Below are 17,738 nucleotides of genomic sequence, written 5' to 3'. Positions count from 1 at the left end.
TAGGGGTTGCATTGAATCTGTAGATAGCTTTGGATAGTATGGACATTTTAACAATATTAGTTCTTCCAGTCCATGAACACAGGATATCTTTCCTTTTTGTGTATGCCCTCTTTAATTTCTCTCATTAGTATTTTATAGTTTTCATTGTAGAGATCTTTTACTTTTTTTTTGAGACGGAGTCCTGCTCTTTCTCTCAGGCTGGAGTGCAGTGGCACCATCTCAGCTCACTGCAGCCTCCACCTCCTGGGTTCAAGTAATTCTGCCTCAGCCTCCCAAGTAGATGGGATTACAGGCTTTCACCACAACGCCCAGCTGATTTTTGTATTTTTAGTAGAGATGAAGTTTCGCATGTTGGCCAGGCTGGTCTCAAACTTTTGAGCTCGAGTGATCCGCCCACCTTGGCCTACCAAAGTTCTGGGATTAGAAGTGTGAGCCACTGTGCCCAGCCTGAGACCTTTTACTTTTTTGGTTCAGTTTGTTCTTAGAGGGCTTTTTTGTTGTTTGTTTGTTTTTTGTTTTTTGTAGCTATTATAAATGGGATTGATTTCTTGGTTTTTTTGTTTGTTTGTTTTTTTTGTTTTTTTTTCAGATTGTTCACTGTTGGCATATAGAAATGCTACTGATTTTGATATGCTGACTTTTGTATCCTGCAACTTTACTGAATTCATTTGTCAGTTCTAACAGGTGTTTTTGGTAGAGTCTTTAGGTTTTTCAAAATATAAGATTATGTTGTCTACAAACAATGACAGTTTGACCTCTTTCTTTCCATTTTGGATGCCCTTTATGTCTTGTCTAATGGCTCTGGCTAGGACTTCCAGTACTATGCTGTATAAAGTGGTAAAAGTGGGGATGCTTGTCTTCTTCAGATCTTAGAGCAAAGGCTTTCAATTTTTCGCTGTTCCATATGATGTTAGCTCTGAGTTTGTCATATACAGCCTTTATTGTTTTGACATATGTTCCTTCTGTACCCAGTGTGTTGAGAATGTTTATCATGAAGGGATGTTGAATTTTATCGAATGCCTTTTTCAGCTTACGGTGTTTGTCCTTGATTCTGTTATTGTGATGTATCATGTTTTTGTTTTATTTTGTTTTGAGACAGTCTCACTCTGTTGCCCAGGCTGGAGGGCAATGGTGCAATCTCAGCTTACTGCAACCTCTGCCTCCCGGGTTCAGGTGATTCTCTTGCCTCAGCCTCCCCAGTAGCTGGGATTACAGGCACACACCTGGCTAATTTTTGTATTTTTAGTAGAGACTGTGTTTTGCCATGTTGGCCAGGCTGGTCTTGAACTCTTGATCTCAAGTGATCCACCCACCTCGGCCTCCCAAAGTGCTGGGATTACAGGCATGAGCCATTACACCTGGCCCTGTGATGTATCATGTTTATTGATTTGTATATATTTGTATATATTTTTGTTTGTTTGTTTGAGATGGAGTCTCACTCTTTCACCCAGGCTGGAGTACAGTGGTGCCATCTCGGCTCACTGCAACCTCCGCCTTCTGTGTTCAAGCGATTCTCCTGCTTCAGCCTTTTAAGAAGCTGGGATTGCAGCGCCCACCACCACGTCTGGTTAATTTTTGTATTTTTAGTAGAGATGGGGTTTTGCTATGTTGGCCAGGCTGATCTCAAACTTCTGACCTCAGGTGATCCACCCGCCTCGGCCTCTCAAAGTGCTGGGATTACAGGCGTGAACCACTGTGCCCAGCCTGATTTGTTTATGTTGAACCATCTTTGCATCTCTGAGATTAATCCCGCTTGATCATGTTGAATGATATATATATATAATATATAATATATATGAGATATATAATAGATAATATATATGATATATATCATATATCATATATGATATATGATATATATTATATATCATATATGATATATGATATATATCATATATCATATATGATATATGATATATATCATATATCATATATGATATATGATGATATATGATATATATCATATATCATATATGATATATGATATATATTATATATCATATATGATATATAATATATAATATAATATATATATGATATATAATATATAATATATAATATAATATATAATATATAATATATAATATAATATATAATATATAATATAATATATAATATAATATATAATATATAATATAATATATAATATAATATATAATATAATATATAATATATAATATCATATATAATATTATCTATAATATATAATATCATATATAATATATAATATCATATATAATATATAATATAATATATAATATAATATTATATATATATATATTTTTTTGAGACAGAGTCTCACTCTGTCACCCAGGCTGGAGTGCAGTGGCACAATCTCAGCTTACCGCAACCTCCATCTCCCGGGTTCAAGCAGTTCTGCCTCAGCCTCCCAAGTAGCTGCGATTACATGCCTGCCACCATGCCCAGCTAATTTATGAATTGAATGATATTTTTAATATGTTATTGAATTCAGTTGGTATCCACTTACGCTTTTTCTCTTCATTATTCACATATGCCTTTAGTTTCATAGTTCCTGATAAACTAGAAACCATTTTTCTGCCTTATTTTGTTTTTTTGTTTGCCTCTCAATGGAATTAAAGTAGGAGCAGTTGAATGTTTTCAAGTAGGTTTAGAATAGTAAAAGGAAAAACTTAGTTCTTGTTATTCCTTACTGATCTGTTTCTCCAAACATAACCCTACCGACACTGTGGGAGCAACTGGGTTTAGTCAGCTGGGAGGGAAATAAAAGAAGGAGTCAAAGAGTGGGTGGGAGCAACAAAACAGGTACTCCTTCACATATAGGTAGAATGAAAGGCAAAGTAGAAGACAAGAATATAGAGGGTGGAGCTGTATTTTAGGTGTGGGTGACTTTTTTTTTTTTTTTTTTTTAAGACTGAGTCTTACTCTTGTCGCCCACACTGGAGTGACATGGCATGATCTTGACTCACTGCAACCTCTGCCTTCTAGGTTTAAGTGGTTATCGTGTCTCAGCCACCCAAGTTGCTGGGATTATAGGCACATACCACAATGCCCAGCTAATTTTTTTTTTTTTTTTTAAGTAGAGACGGGGGTTTCACCATGTTGGCCAGGCTGGTCTCGAACTCCTGACCTCAGGTCATTTGCCTGCCTTGGCCTCCCAAAGTGCTAGGATTATGGTGTGAGCCACTGCGCCCAGCAAGTGAAAAGAAAGAAAATTTCCTTCTTTTCTTTTCTTTTCTTTCTTTGAGACAGGGTTTCCTTCTGTCATTCAGGCTGGAGTGCAGTTGCATGATCTCGGCTCACTGCAGCTTCCGTCTCCTGGGTTCAAACGGTTCTCCTGCTTCAGCCTCTGAAGTAGCTGGGATTAAAGGCATGTGCCATCACACCTGGCTAGTTTTTGTGTTTTTAGTAGAGACAGGGTTTCACCGTGTTTACCACGCTAGTCTCGAACTTCTGAGCTCAAGTCATCTGCCTGACTCCGCTGCTATTTACTCTAGTATGCTTATTGCAAGTTCACAGGATTATAAATATAAATGAGCCCGAATTTTCTCTCTCTCAGTTAACAAGTAATTTTTTTAGTCCCCCTACATGTAAAGTGCATTAGAAAATGCAAAGAAGCGTAACCAGTGTCATTGCACTCAAGGTGCTGAAAGTTTAGTTGGGGAAGCAAGGCAAACCCAGGATTTCATTGAGTGTAATTTTAGCTTTGATTTTCCAGGATCATCATCTCTCCATTTTCTTCCTTCTTTTTCTTCCTAATTTTTATTGGGTGCTATGCTAAGCACTTTATGTGGATTATTTAATTTCTAATAATTCTCACAGTAACCCCAGTAGGTAGATGCTCTTATTTCCATCTTATATATGAGTAGATTAAGACTTAAGAGAAGATAATTAAATTGCCTCGGGTCCCTCAGCTTTTAAGTGCTGGAGTCGGGATCTGTGCCCAGATTTGGAGCTTTTAAACACTATCCTATTTTGCCTGTTTTAGTGTTGCCCAGAATTTAATTCTCCAGGATCTTAGCGGAGATGCAGTTTCACTTCTCCTGAAGTATAGATAAGATTTCCTTAAGCAGAAGGAAGAGCCATTCAAGAGGAAAAAGAAAAGGAACTAATATTTATTGTATTTGACTAATGTTTTAGTCTTGCAGGGAGTACAGAGAGGAGAGAGATAGGGTGGTAGTGGAACTATCTGTATAAGTTATGGAATTCAATTATCAAGTCAGTCTGAACTCAAAGCCTATGTTCTTCATGATAATAATTAGGTTGACCCCCAAAACCATGACATGAAGAAAAGATCAAGGAGTGAGCCTGGTTTCTTTTGGAGAACATGAGTTAGGATAGTTTGAGTATAACAAAGGATGCTTTTGCATAGAGAAGTAGGAAGGAATAGAATAGAAAAATAGAACCCAATAAAATTGTGGAATATGAACCAGAGGGTAGTTCAGTGACTCCTGATCCTGTGGTAAAGATAATAACACACCAAATCAGACTCTAATACAAGTTCAATTACTTTTTTCTCTCTTCCCTCCCACCCTTATTTCCTCTTTTCTTCCCTTCACCATTTTTTTTTTCGTGAAGAATTTAAAACATACACAAAAGAACACAAAATACTATAATGACCCTATGTGTGCATCACCCTGCCCCTGGCCAATTCTGTACAATCCACATTTCCATTCACCCTTTTGTATTATTTTGAAGAGATTCTAGATATCATTTTGCTCATAAATATTTCAGTATATATCTGTAAAACATAATAATTCATTTTTAAAAACAAAAAAATACCATTATTGTTACCATTATTATCAAATATCCAGTTAGTGTTCAAATTTCTAGTGTTCTTATAAAAATCATAATTTTAAAAGTTTATTTGAATCAGAGTCCAAATAAGGTTCACATATTAGTGATTGTTTGATATGTCTTTTATTATTATTATTATTATTATTATTATTATTTTAATTTTTGTAGAGACAGGATCTCACTATGTTGTCCAGGCTTGTCTTGAAATCCTAGCTTCAAGTGATTCTCCCACCTTGACCACCCAAAGTGCTAGGACCCCAAAGTGAGCCACCCAAAGTGAGCCACCACTCCAGTCTGATATGTCTTTTAAGTCTCTTTTTAGTTTATAAGTTCATCCTTCATCTCTTCCTCTACTCCTTTCCCTCACTCTCCTCTTGGAATTTATTTATTGAATAATCAGGTTGTTTGTTTTATCGAACTTCTCATAGCCTAGATTTTTTTTTTACTGCACCCCTAACAATGTAGTTTAACAAGTTCCTCTGTCTTCTGTATTTCTACAAATTGGCAGTTGGATATAGAGGCTTGATCAAATTTGTGTTTGACTTTTTGACAAGACATCTTCATAGGTGGTGATGTATTTTTCCATTGGGCATACAATGTCTGGTCATTTATGATGTTGCAAATATTGGTTCTCAGTGCATCACCTCCCTAATTTTGGTTTTTCTAATGCTAATTCTGTTATTCCATCTCTTTTGATTAACTTGAGTACTGCTGTAAAATCTCCTTTTCTACTATTTGGCTAGTCAGTGGTACAGTTACTATGGGAAAGGCAGGATAAATGCTTTTATTCCATTCCATTTATTTACCAGTTTTCGAAATAATGAATTGGTTCGTCAGCATCCTTCAGGGTGACTAATTTGTTTTTTGAGTATCACATAGACTCGTGGATATAAAAACATTTCATATATTTTAGTCCATGTAATCATTTATTGTTCCCTAAGCTTTTCCATGGATTTTGTTACTATCTTTTTTCCCGTTACTGGGATATGTGTCTGTGGAAAACTAGAAATTTACTGAAAACAAGAGCTGGACCAATCAAGTGTAGGAGTGTTTTCTGATGGCATTTAAGAGGTTTTCGCTGAAAGTCCCCTCTTATAACTCATATCTTATACTTGCATATACTTACTCAGCTGCAGAGGAATTGTCGGTTTAAATTTTGTGGGAAAATTCACATATATCAAAAGGCTTTAGTCTCTCACTTCCAGGATTTTTAGAAGATTGCTATAGCAAGAAGAAAGGGCTTTTAAAAAAGTTTGTAATAATTCCAAGTAACTACTTGAAAGTTAGGTATGTTAGCCTAACTTTCAGGATCTTGGGTTTTCAGAGAACAGATAAAATTATAATGGGTTATAACTATCAAGTTGACCTTTCCCTGAGAACATACTATTGGAGAAACCTCTGGTTTCTAAGACGTTTCTAAAACTTAAAACTCATTCCTTCCCAGTATAAGAAATATATTGCTGGCTTCAGAATTTTCCAGGAAAATAAATTTTATTCCCTTGAAAATCAGTATTCATATACATTAGTACTGAGTTTGTAAGCTTTATTTATTCTAAACAGAATTTAAAATAGTTGTTAAAATGAAAATATAAAGTAGCACTTACTGGATTTTACAATTTACCAACTCCTCTTCACATCCATTATTACATTTCTTAGGCTTCACAAAACCCAATGTTAATACTGAGTAACTATTGTCTGATAGATGCTATGCTGAGCCTTAACATGGATTATTTATTTATTTATGAGATGGAGTCTTGCTCTGTTGCCCAGGCTGGAGTGCAGTGGCTTGATTTCGGCTCACTGCAACCTCCACCTCCCAGGTTCAAGCGATTCTCCTGCCTCGGCCTCCCCGAGTAGCTGGGACTACAGGTGCCCGCCACCATGCCCGGCTAATTTTTGTATTTTTAGTAGGACGGGGTTTCGCCATGTTGGCCAGGCTGGTCTCAAGCTCCTGACCTCAGGTGATCCACCTGCCTCAGCCTCCTAAAGTGTTGGGATTACAGGCGTCAGCCACCGCGCCTGGCAGATTATTTATATTTTAATTCTTACAGCAATCCTGTGAGGTTGGTTCTCTTATTATTCCCATTTATGAATCAGTAAACTGAGGCGTAAGAGAGGTTAAGAAACCTGCCTGTGTCTCACAGCTAGGAAATGAAGGAGAGTCAGGGATTGAGCCCTTCCTTGCTCTTACACAACTGGACATATATCCATATTATCCCCATTTTACAGATGAAATAAATGACACCTTGGAGATATTTGGAGACTTTTCCAAGGTTGCTTAATTAGCACATGATGGAGTCAGGACAAGAATCCCTGAATTCCTAAATGCCAAGGCAGTGTTCTCGCCAGCAGGCCTAGAGTGGAAGGGTCACAGTAGGTGAGCAACCCTGCTCCTCCATTCACTGCTGGAGCTCACCTGGGTGGCAACAGAGCCAGAAAGGTAGGATTCAAGATTTTAGTACAAGTAGCAGCATTTTAATTTGACATAAATGACCCAGCTGAATGAGCACAAAATTAGGACAGTATGTGTCTAGAGACTGAATTGGTATTTATTATCCCAGCCTTATTCATGTTGTTCTCCATACAAGGATTCTTAGGTGTTGGGAGCAGTCATCTGGACCATTTACTCAGCTTCTAGCCACAATTTTAATTTTTTTCTTTGGGGAGTACATCTTTTTGTTCAATGATTCACTTAGAAGCCAAGAGTCTTTCCTACAATTCAAATTGTAACAGCAGTAGCTACTGTTTGTTGTTTATTTTCTGTTGTTTATTCATTAAGTATTATGTTAAATACTTCAGTATTTTTACAGATTTATGATGTAGTTGTCATACGAAGAGGTAGGTACACAGACATTTGCCAGATCATTCTCTGTCACACTGCTTAAAGAAAGAGAACGTTACAAATGCACTTTGAGCATCCGGTGTACACTTCAATTGCATTTTCCTTCCTGCTCCTGAGAGATAACCACTATCTTCTTTAATGACTATCATTTCCATGTTTATAGTTTTATATGTTTTTAGGTTTCATGGAAATAGTATTTTATTGTGTGTAATCTCTGCCGCTTGTATTTTTTCAGTCAACATTTTGTTTTGTAAGAGTTGTCCGTATTGATAAGTATTCCTCTGATAATTTTTTTATTTTATTGCTCTTTGAAAAATTCATTGAATGACTGTACCACTATTTATTCATTTTCCTGTTAATGAAACAGTGTTACTATGGAATTCTTGTACATGTCTCCTTGTACACAGACTTCTCTGGATACATATATCCAGGAGTGGAATTACTATGTAGTAGGATATGGACATCTTCAGATTGACTAGATTGTTTCCTGTAGTGATTGATTCAAGATGCACTCCCTCAGGCAGTGTCTGAGTTCTCATTCTCTGCATACTAAACAACAGTTGGTGTCGTAAGACTTTAACATTTTTGTTAAGTAATAGTCTTATACTTTTTTTACATGTATTTTTCTCATTATGTACTGTAAGTCCACTAATATCAGTTTAGGAGATTGAGCCACAGAGAAGTGAAGTAAAGTAACTTGTTCAAGGCTATGCAGTCAGAAGATACCTGGCCCCAGGAGAATCAATTGAATCTTGGAGGTGGAGGTTGCAGTGAGCCGAGATGGCAGTGTAAAGCACTAAGGAGCTTAAGCAAAACTCCCTCTAGAACTGTGGCTTTTAGAATCTTCATTTAGTAGAAAAGAAAGGCATCATCAATACTCAGTTTTCACCTTGATATGAGAGAACTTTAAACATTCACCAGCAAAAGGCCTTTTTTTTTTTTCCCTAAGGAGTTAGGACTATGGGTATGCACCTAAGAGCATCTGGACCCCTCAGGTAGAGTGAGAGAATGTTTCAGGACTTCTCTGGGCAGTAAAGCAGAACTAGGTCTTATTTGTTTATTTATATTATTTTATTTATTTATCAATCAATCAATCAATCAGACAGAGTCTCACTCTGTCACCCAGGCTGGAGTGCAATGGTGTGATCTTGGCTCACTGCAGTCTCTGCCTCCTGGTTTCAAGTGATTCTCATGCCTCAGCCTCCTGAGTAGCTGGGATGATAGGCATGCCACCATGCTTGCCAGGCTGGTCTTGAACTCCTGGCCTCAAGTGATGCACCTGCCTTGGCCTCCCAAAGTGCTGGGATTACAGGCATGACCCACTGTGCCCAGCTTGAACTGGTCATTAGTGAGAAAATGAGAGGACTAATTAAGAACCTGGAACCAACCTGGGTAACATAGACCCTGGTTCTACCAAAAAAATAAAATAAAATAAAAAAAATAGCTGGACGTGATGGTACATGCTTGTGGTCCCAGCTACTCTGGAGGCTGAGGTAGAAGGATTGCTTGAGCCCAGGAGGTCGAGGCTGCAGTGAGCTATGATTACACCACTGCAGTCTAGCCTGGGCAACAGAGTAAGAGACCCTATCTTAAACAAAAACAAGAACAACCTGGAAACTTAGGTGATAGGCTACATCTAGTGAGTATGAATGCATATGATTACTTTGTGACTAGGAAAAGGTTAATGAGTTAAGGTTAAGGTTACTTGCTAGGCTGTTTCATGCACATTCTGTCTTCACTGGATCTGTTAAGTACTCTGGGAGAGGAATCTTGACTCAGTACTGCGCAGCACTACTGAGCTAAAGACTGAGTTTGAGAGCGCCATCTGGTGGCTTTCTGTAGACATCCAATTTCATGAAAGAGGGACTTTCCCAGTGCCCCTATTATCAGATATTATAAAAACACAAGAAAAAAAAAAATTAAACCACATCAAGAACATACTCTACCATAGTTTTATCTCTGCAGAAGAAAGACAGGCTCTCACTTAGTAGTGTAAGTAGAACCAATAATAAAAGTTATTATGCCAGGATCTTAGGATATTTCCAGTCAAGATGCCATTTTGGAGAGACACCAATCATTGGAATTTCATCTCCCAGTCCCTAATCTGCAAGGTATTATTTAGAGAATTTGACCATTTGTTTTTGACTTACGTATTTTACCCTACTTGAATTAGTGATTAAGATTTCATGAGAGCTGTTAGTGGTACACTACATACATCGCTGGAGAGTTATAAAAATAGCATTGCATCCTTTTTTTAACCAGTCTAGATCACATCTATGAGAATTCACATCACAAATTTAATAGTTTGGCCCGAAATAGTAAATTTCTTTCCACAAGTAACTTGGCAAGTTCTAAAAAAAATCCCTCAGTGACTCTGTTCAATTAATTATGGAGTACACAGGGAATTGAAAATTAAAATAAGCATGAATGGAGGCCATGTGGATCTTATTTTGTCTTTTAAGCGCTCATAATACCTACTATCTCAGGGATTTTAAGAAGTAGAGATATAGATACAGATATAGATATTTTTTTTGAGACAGAGTCTCACTCTGTTGCCCAGGAGTACGGTGGTACGATCTTGGCTCAATGCAACCTCTGCCTCCCAGATTCAAGTGATTTTCTCATCCCTCAGCCTCCCGAGTAGCCGAGACTATAGGCGCCCACAACCATGCCGGGCTAATTTTTGTATTTTTAATAGAGAGGGATTTTCACCACGTTGGCCAGGCTGGTCTTGAACTCCTCACCTCAGGTGATCCACCCGTCTTGGCCTCCCAAAGTGCTGGGATTACAGGTGTGAGCCACTCAGCCCAGCCAAGAAGTATAATTTTTTTTTTTTTTTTGAGACGGAGTTTCCCTCTTGTTGCCCAGGCTGGAGTGCAATGGCACAATCTTGACTCGGCACGATCTCGGCTCACCGCAACTTCTGCCTCCTGGGTTCAGGTGATTCTCCCGCCTCAACCTCCCCAGTAGCTGGGATTACAGGCATGTGCCACCACGCCTGGCTAATTTTGTATTTTTAATAGAGACGGGGTTTCTCCACGTTGGTCAGGCTGGTCTTGAACTCCTGACCTCAGGTGATCCGCCTGCCTCAGCCTCCCAAAGTGCTTGGATTATAGGCATGAGCCACGCACCCGGCCAAAAGTATAATTTTTATAAAACACTTTTAGGCCGGGCTTGGTGGCTCAGGCCTGTAATCCCAGCATTTTGGGAGGCCGAGGCGGGCAGATCACCTGAGGTCGGGAGTTTAAGACCAGCCTGACCAATATGGAGAAACCCCGTCTCTACTAAAAATACAAAATTAGCCAGGCATGGTGGCACATGCCTGTAATCCAGCTACTAGAGAGGCAGAGGCAGGAGAATCACTTGAACCCAGGAGGCGGAGGTTGGGGTGAGCCGAGATCGCGCCGTTGCACTCCAGCCTGAGCAATAAAAGCGAAATTCCGTCGCAAAAAAAAAAAAAAAAAAAAAAAAAATGGCGGGTGCGCGGTTGCTCACGCCTGTAATCCCAGCACTTTGGGAGGCTGAGGCGGGCGGATCACGAGGTCAGGAGATCGAGACCAGCCTGGCTAACACAGTGAAACCCCATCTCTACTAAAAATACAAAAAATTAGCCAGGTATGGTGGTGGGCGTCTGTAGTCCCAGCTACTCAGGAGGCTGAGGCAGGAGAATGGCGTGAACCCGGGAGGCGGAGCTTGCCGTGAGCTGAGATCACACCACTGTACTGCAGCCTGGGCGACAGAGCAAGACTCTGTCTCAGAAAAAAAAAAAAGACACTTTTAATTCCGTAGAGATGACTATAGTTTAAAATGTTGCTGGTTTGTACTCTATTATCCTGTTTATTCACTTAACATTCAAATAAATTTGAGTTATTATGTGTATTAGAACTCTATTTTTAAAGTTCATCTTAAGAAATATCAGTGATAATTACAAAACTTTAAAAGTCCACATATTTTGCTTTTTCTAAGAAATGCCTTTTCTTCCCTTCCAGGTAACAAATACACTCTGGAGACTAGACCAAACCAAGAAGGCATTGATGTAAGACAAGAGCTACTGAAATTCCATTCTGCTTACTATTCATCCAACTTAATGGCTGTTTGTGTTTTAGGTCGAGGTAAGAACCCTTACAATTTTTTATAGAATTGGATAATGTAAGTTTTTCATGTTGGCTTTTTCACAGTGTTAGAAGATGGATATAAGATAGAGCTGCTTATTTGCTCAGCATCTTTTGAAAATGATCTACTTGTTAGAGAATACATAGGTGGGGATTTTTATGTTTAAATCATTGTGTTCCCAAAAGAAGTTTAAGTGGAGATCTGAAAAAAAAAATACAAATTACTACAGTAATAGGTGCTCTAAGCATATAAAAGCAAGGCAAGCCCAGCCTGGGCAACATAGTAAGATCCTGTCTCTACCAAAACAAATTTTTTTAAATTTTTTAAGACTACAGGTGGTAGTCTGCACCTGTAGTCCTAGCTGCTAGGGAGGCTGAAGGAGGAAGATCGCTTGAGCCCAGGAGTTAAAGGCTGCAGTTAAAGGCTGTGATCACCACACCACTGCACTCCAGCCTGGGTGGCAGAGAGAGATCCCATATTAAAAAAAAAACACACAAAAAGGACAAAGATTGGCAGATTTGACCTTATAACAATTCAAAAAACTGGAAAAAAAAAAGCAGATGACGATAAACTTGGGAAACCATTTGGAATGTAAACAACGGTTTGATTTTTAAAATGCAGATTAACTACTAACATTGTTTCCTGCTGTTAAATTATCACAGTTTTGTTTTTAAGTAATACCCACTGCCGATGGTATTGCTTTTTTGTATTGGTAATGTTGGTATCAATTGCTCTAGTCTTTCTGGAGGGCAGTTTAACAATATCAATCTTAAAAGTAAATATGCATTTTTACTTTTAAAAATGTAATCTTAGGAAATAATCAGAGTTCAAATAGGAGATATAAAAGGATGTTTCTGTCAGGATAGTATATATTAGCAAAAATTTAGAAATCTAAATGTTAATAGGACATTGGCTAAATACTGATTTTATAATTGCAAATAGAATGTCTTATAGAAAAATAGCATTTCTTATTCTACTTTCCATCTTACCTGCTTTTTCTTTATAGTATTTATTAATACCTCAGGTATTAAATATTTGTGTGTTTTTGTTGTCCACCCTACCAAAGTGTAAATTACTTGAGAATAGAAACTTTGTTTTGTTCACTGCTTTGTCCTCAGTACCTGGGCTCATGCTTGGCACATCATAGGTAAATATATATTGAATGAATAAACAGTTTTATGACAGCATTTTAATACCATGGGAAGATATTCTTAATATATTCTCATATATATGAATATATATTCTTATATATGCATATATAATTATAACTAAACATTTTTAATTAATATATGTATATCATATATAAGAATATATTATAATTTTTTAAATGTTCTTAATGTATTAAAGAGAAAACAAAAGCTGTTTACAAAAACATGTGCTATATGGTCCCATTTTGGGATTTATTAAAAATTCCAAGACATATTCCCCCCACAAAATTTTTAAAAACTCTAATAGGGTCCAGGCGCAGTGGCTCACACCTGTAATTCCAGCACTTCGGAAGGCCGAGGCAGGTGGATCACTTGTGGTCTGGAGTTTGAGACCAGCCCGGCCAATATGGCGAAACCCCATCTCTACTAAAAATATAAAAATTAACCGGGCATGGTGGCAGGCACCTGTAATCCCAGCTACTTGGGAGGCTGAGGCAGGAGAATCGCTTGAACCTGGGAGGTGGAGGCTGCAGTGAGCCAAGATTGTGCCACTGCACTCCAGCCTGGGCAACAGAGTGAGACTCCGTCTCAAAAAAACAAACAAACAACAACAAAAAACACCAAAAACTCTAATATACCATATATGGTGTAGGTAAAAGACAAAATGGAAAAGCATGTACTAGAAATTTAATAATGTATAGTAATTAAGAACTCACATTCTACAGTCCAACAACCTGGCTTTTCATTCCAAATATACCACTTACTTAGCTGTGTGGCTGTGAGCTAACAAACTTACTTAGGTTTTTCAAACTTCAGTTTTCACATTTGTAAAGTGGTGGGTGGTACCTTGTACCTGTTGTGAGGTTTAATTGAGATAATACTAAGTGTTTAGCAAGGTGCATGGCACATAGCAAATGCTCCACAAATGGTAGTAGCCGCTCTAGCATCTTTATAATCATGAAATTATGGTAACTTTTGTTACCATAATCTAGCTTTTGTTTCTAAGTTTTCTGCTATTGGCAAATGTTACTTTTATAGTTAGAAAATAAACTATTTTTTAAGTTGGTAGCAAGAACCAGGATGTAAAATGGATTCAGGGAGAGAGGACAATTAAAAAAAAGCATACTCTGTAATGCTACGTGCTTGCTTCAGGTAGGTGGGTTTAGAATGTTAAAATATCACTTGCTGTTTAGAACCCAGTCCTGGGAATAGGTGCCAAAGCTGGGTTTGTTTTTTTTTTAATCTGTGTTATATTTGAGATTAAACACATGATTTCAGTAAACATTTAATGGGCAAGTAACAATGGCAATAGATGAATCAAACCTGATCCCTGTCCTCAGAATGTTCTTGGTTTAGTGGAAATGACAGAATCAGAATCTAAAAGTGTCTCAGTTCCCTGATCCATACACATCACTCTCCCATTGTGACTGACTTCCTGTGCTGAACCCAAGAGAGATGTCTTTACGTATAGAGGTATGAGGAGGAAACTGGATCTCTTGGAGGATTAAAAGATAATCCACTCCTTCTTTTGACGGGAGGAGAGAGGAAGAGTAACCATGTGGAAGGATCTCTGTCACCAGGGAACAAAAAGTTTTTCTGTTCTTGCCTGGAGCTGTCTCTCTAGTTGTGGAAGCACTAATTGTCTGAACACTTGCCACATAGGTAATCATCAAGCACAGACACTGAGGTTGCCAAACCTTGATGATATGAAGGTGAGTGGGACTCAGTTCCCTGATCTCTGGGGAGCTCACAGTTTAGTGGGGTAGACAGACTGTGCAATAGTGTTTAGCTCCCTTACCTTTAAAAAGTGACACTGTGAATTTATGCTTTTAGGGTAGAAATATGCAAGAGGAAAGATACACCTGGTAGAACCTTGCTCAGGGTGTTGCTGTCACCAGTACTGCAGGCCCACAAACCTTTCTTGACTGCTCACCTTGTTTCAAGTCATACGTCCCATCTGAAAAAAAAGATGTCTCTGACATCTCTTGCTACAATATTCCCTATCCATTCCTAAATTCACTTGTCATATAACAAGCAGCCACTGGTCTGTCTTTTATTTGGCTCTGGACATTTTGGAGTCCTTCATGCATGTTAAAAATTTGAAGCAAAGTAGGTATATTTTATAAATAAAATGCAAATGCCTACACTTAAAGGCACAAAAGAGAATTTTACACCATATAAAGGCAGCTCTCAAATAGTCATTTAGTACTCTGGATAATTCATGGAAAAGTTCCAAATGGGTCATAGAATATCAAGGCAAGATTCTTATTTTTTTTTAATATATATATATTTATTATTATTATACTTTAAGTTTTAGGGTACATGTGCACAATGTGCAGGTTAGTTACATATGTATACATGTGCCATGCTGGTGTGCTGCACCCATTAACTCGTCATTTAGCATTAGGTATATCTCCTAATGCTATCCCTCCCCCCTCCCCTCACCCCACAACAGTCCCCAGAGTGTGATGTTCCCCTTCCTGTGTCCATGTGTTCTCATTGTTCAATTCCCACCTATGAGTGAGAACATGCGGTGTTTGGTTTTTTGTCCTTGCGATAGTTTACTGAGAATGATGATTTCCAGTTTCATCCATGTCCCTACAAAGGACATGAACTCATCATTTTTTATGGCTGCATAGTATTCCATGGTGTATATGTGCCACATTTTCTTAATCCAGTCTATCATTGTTGGACATTTGGGTTTGTTCCAAGTCTTTGCTATTGTGAATAGTGCCACAATAAACATACGTGTGCATGTGTCTTTATAGCAGCATGATTTATAGTCCTTTGGGTATATACCCAGTAATGGGATGGTTGGGTCAAATGGTATTTCTAGTTCTAGATCCCTGAGGAATCGCCACACTGCCTTCCGCAATGGTTGAACTAGTTTACAGTCCCAATAACAGTGTAAAAGTGTTCCTATTTCTCCACATCCTCTCCAGCACCTGTTATTTCCTGACTTTTTAATGATTGCCATTCTAACTGGTGTGAGATGGTATCTCATTGTGGTTTTGATTTGCATTTCTCTGATGGCCAGTGATGGTGAGCATTTTTTCATGTGTTTTTGGCTGCATAAATGTCTTCTTTTGAGAAGTGTCTGTTCATGTCCTTCGCCCACTTTTTGATGGGGTTGTTTGTTTTTTTCTTGTAAATTTGTTTGAGTTCTTTGTAGATTCTGGATATTAGCCCTTTGTCAAATGAGTAGGTTGCGAAAATTTTCTCCCATTTTTCAGGTTGCCTGTTCACTCTGATGGTAGTTTCTTTTGCTGTGCAGAAGCTCTTTAGTTTAATTAGATCCCATTTGTCAATTTTGGCTTTTGTTGCCATTGCTTTTGGTGTTTTAGACATGAAGTCCTTGCCCATGCCTATGTCCTGAATGGTAATGCCTAGGTTTTCTTCTAGGGTTTTTATGGTTTTAGGTCTAATGTTTAAGTCTTTAATCCATCTTGAATTAATTTTTGTATAAGGTGTAAGGAAGGGATCCAGTTTCAGCTTTCTACATATGGCTAGCCAGTTTTCCCAGCACCATTTATTAAATAGGGAATCCTTTCCCCATTGCTTGTTTTTCTCAGGTTTGTCAAAGATCAGATAGTTGTAGATATGCGGCGTTATTTCTGAGGGCTCTGTTCTGTTCCATTGATCTATATCTCTGTTTTGGTACCAGAACCGTGCTGTTTTGGTTACTGTAGCCTTGTAGTATAGTTTGAAGTCAGGTAGCATGATGCCTCCAGCTTTGTTCTTTTGGCTTAGGATTGACTTGGCGATGCGGGCTCTTTTTTGGTTCCATATGAACTTTAAAGTAGTTTTTTCCAATTATGTGAAGAAAGTCATTGGTAGCTTGATGGGGATGGCATTGAATCTGTAAATTGCCTTGGGCAGTATGGCCATTTTCATGATATTGAGTCTTCCTACCCATGAGCATGGAATGTTCTTCCATTTGTTTGTATCCTCTTTTATTTCATTGAGCAGTGGTTTGTAGTTCTCCTTGAAGAGGTCCTTCACGTCCCTTGTAAGTTGGATTCCTAGGTATTTTATTCTCTTTGAAGCAGTTGTGAATGGGAGTTCACTCATGATTTGGCTCTCTGTTTGTCTGTTATTGGTGTATAAGAATGCTTGTGATTTTTGTACATTGATTTTGTATCCTGAGACTTTGCTGAAGTTGCTTCTCAGCTCAAGGAGATTTTGAGCTGAGACAATGGGGTTTTCTAGATATACAATCATGTCATCTGCAAACAGGGACAATTTGACTTCCTCTTTTCCTAATTGAATACCCTTGATTTCCTTCTCCTGCCTAATTGCCCTGGCCAGAACTTCCAACACTATGTTGAATAGGAGTGGTGGGAGAGGGCATCCCTGTCTTGTGCCAGTTTTCAAAGGGAATGCTTCCAGTTTTTGCCCATTCAGTATGATATTGGCTGTGGGTTTGTCGTAGATAGCTCTTATTATTTTGAGATACGTCTCATCAATACCTAATTTATTGAGAGTTTTTAGCATGAAGCGTTGTTGAATTTTGTCAAAGGCCTTTTCTGCATCTATTGAGATAATCATGTGGTTTTTGTCTTTGGTTCTGTTTATATGCTGGATTACATTTATTGATTTGCGTATATTGAACCAGCCTTGCATCCCAGGGATGAAGCCCACTTGATCATGGTGGATAAGCTTTTTGATGTGCTGCTGGATTCGGTTTGCTAGTATTTTATTGAGGATTTTTGCATCGATGTTCATCAAGGATATTGGTCTAAAATTCTCTTTTTTGGTTGTGTCTCTGCCCGGCTTTGGTATCAGGATGATGCTGGCCTCATAAAATGAGTTAGGGAGGATTCCCTCTTTTTCTTTTGATTGGAATAATTTCAGAAGGA

The 17,738-nt window shown here is 38.2% G+C and overlaps 1 protein-coding gene across 3 annotated transcripts in view; it reads left to right on the top strand.

Moving 5' to 3' along the window:
- Positions 1-17,738, top strand: part of IDE (insulin degrading enzyme) — a 131,191-nt gene that overhangs the window by 50,876 nt on the left and 62,577 nt on the right. For all 3 annotated transcript variants that reach the window (XM_002820978.6, XM_009245626.4, XM_024253395.3), the window contains exon 5: positions 11,608-11,730. In XM_002820978.6, the coding sequence (XP_002821024.1) occupies positions 11,608-11,730 (123 nt within the window). The remainder of the gene's footprint in view (positions 1-11,607; positions 11,731-17,738) is intronic.

This window comes from Pongo abelii, chromosome 8, assembly GCF_028885655.2.
Source record: "Pongo abelii isolate AG06213 chromosome 8, NHGRI_mPonAbe1-v2.0_pri, whole genome shotgun sequence".
NCBI classification, from domain to species: Eukaryota; Metazoa; Chordata; class Mammalia; order Primates; family Hominidae; genus Pongo; species Pongo abelii.
The sequence above is the reverse complement of the archived record's forward strand: the minus strand, read 5'-3'. Positions and strand labels throughout refer to the sequence as shown.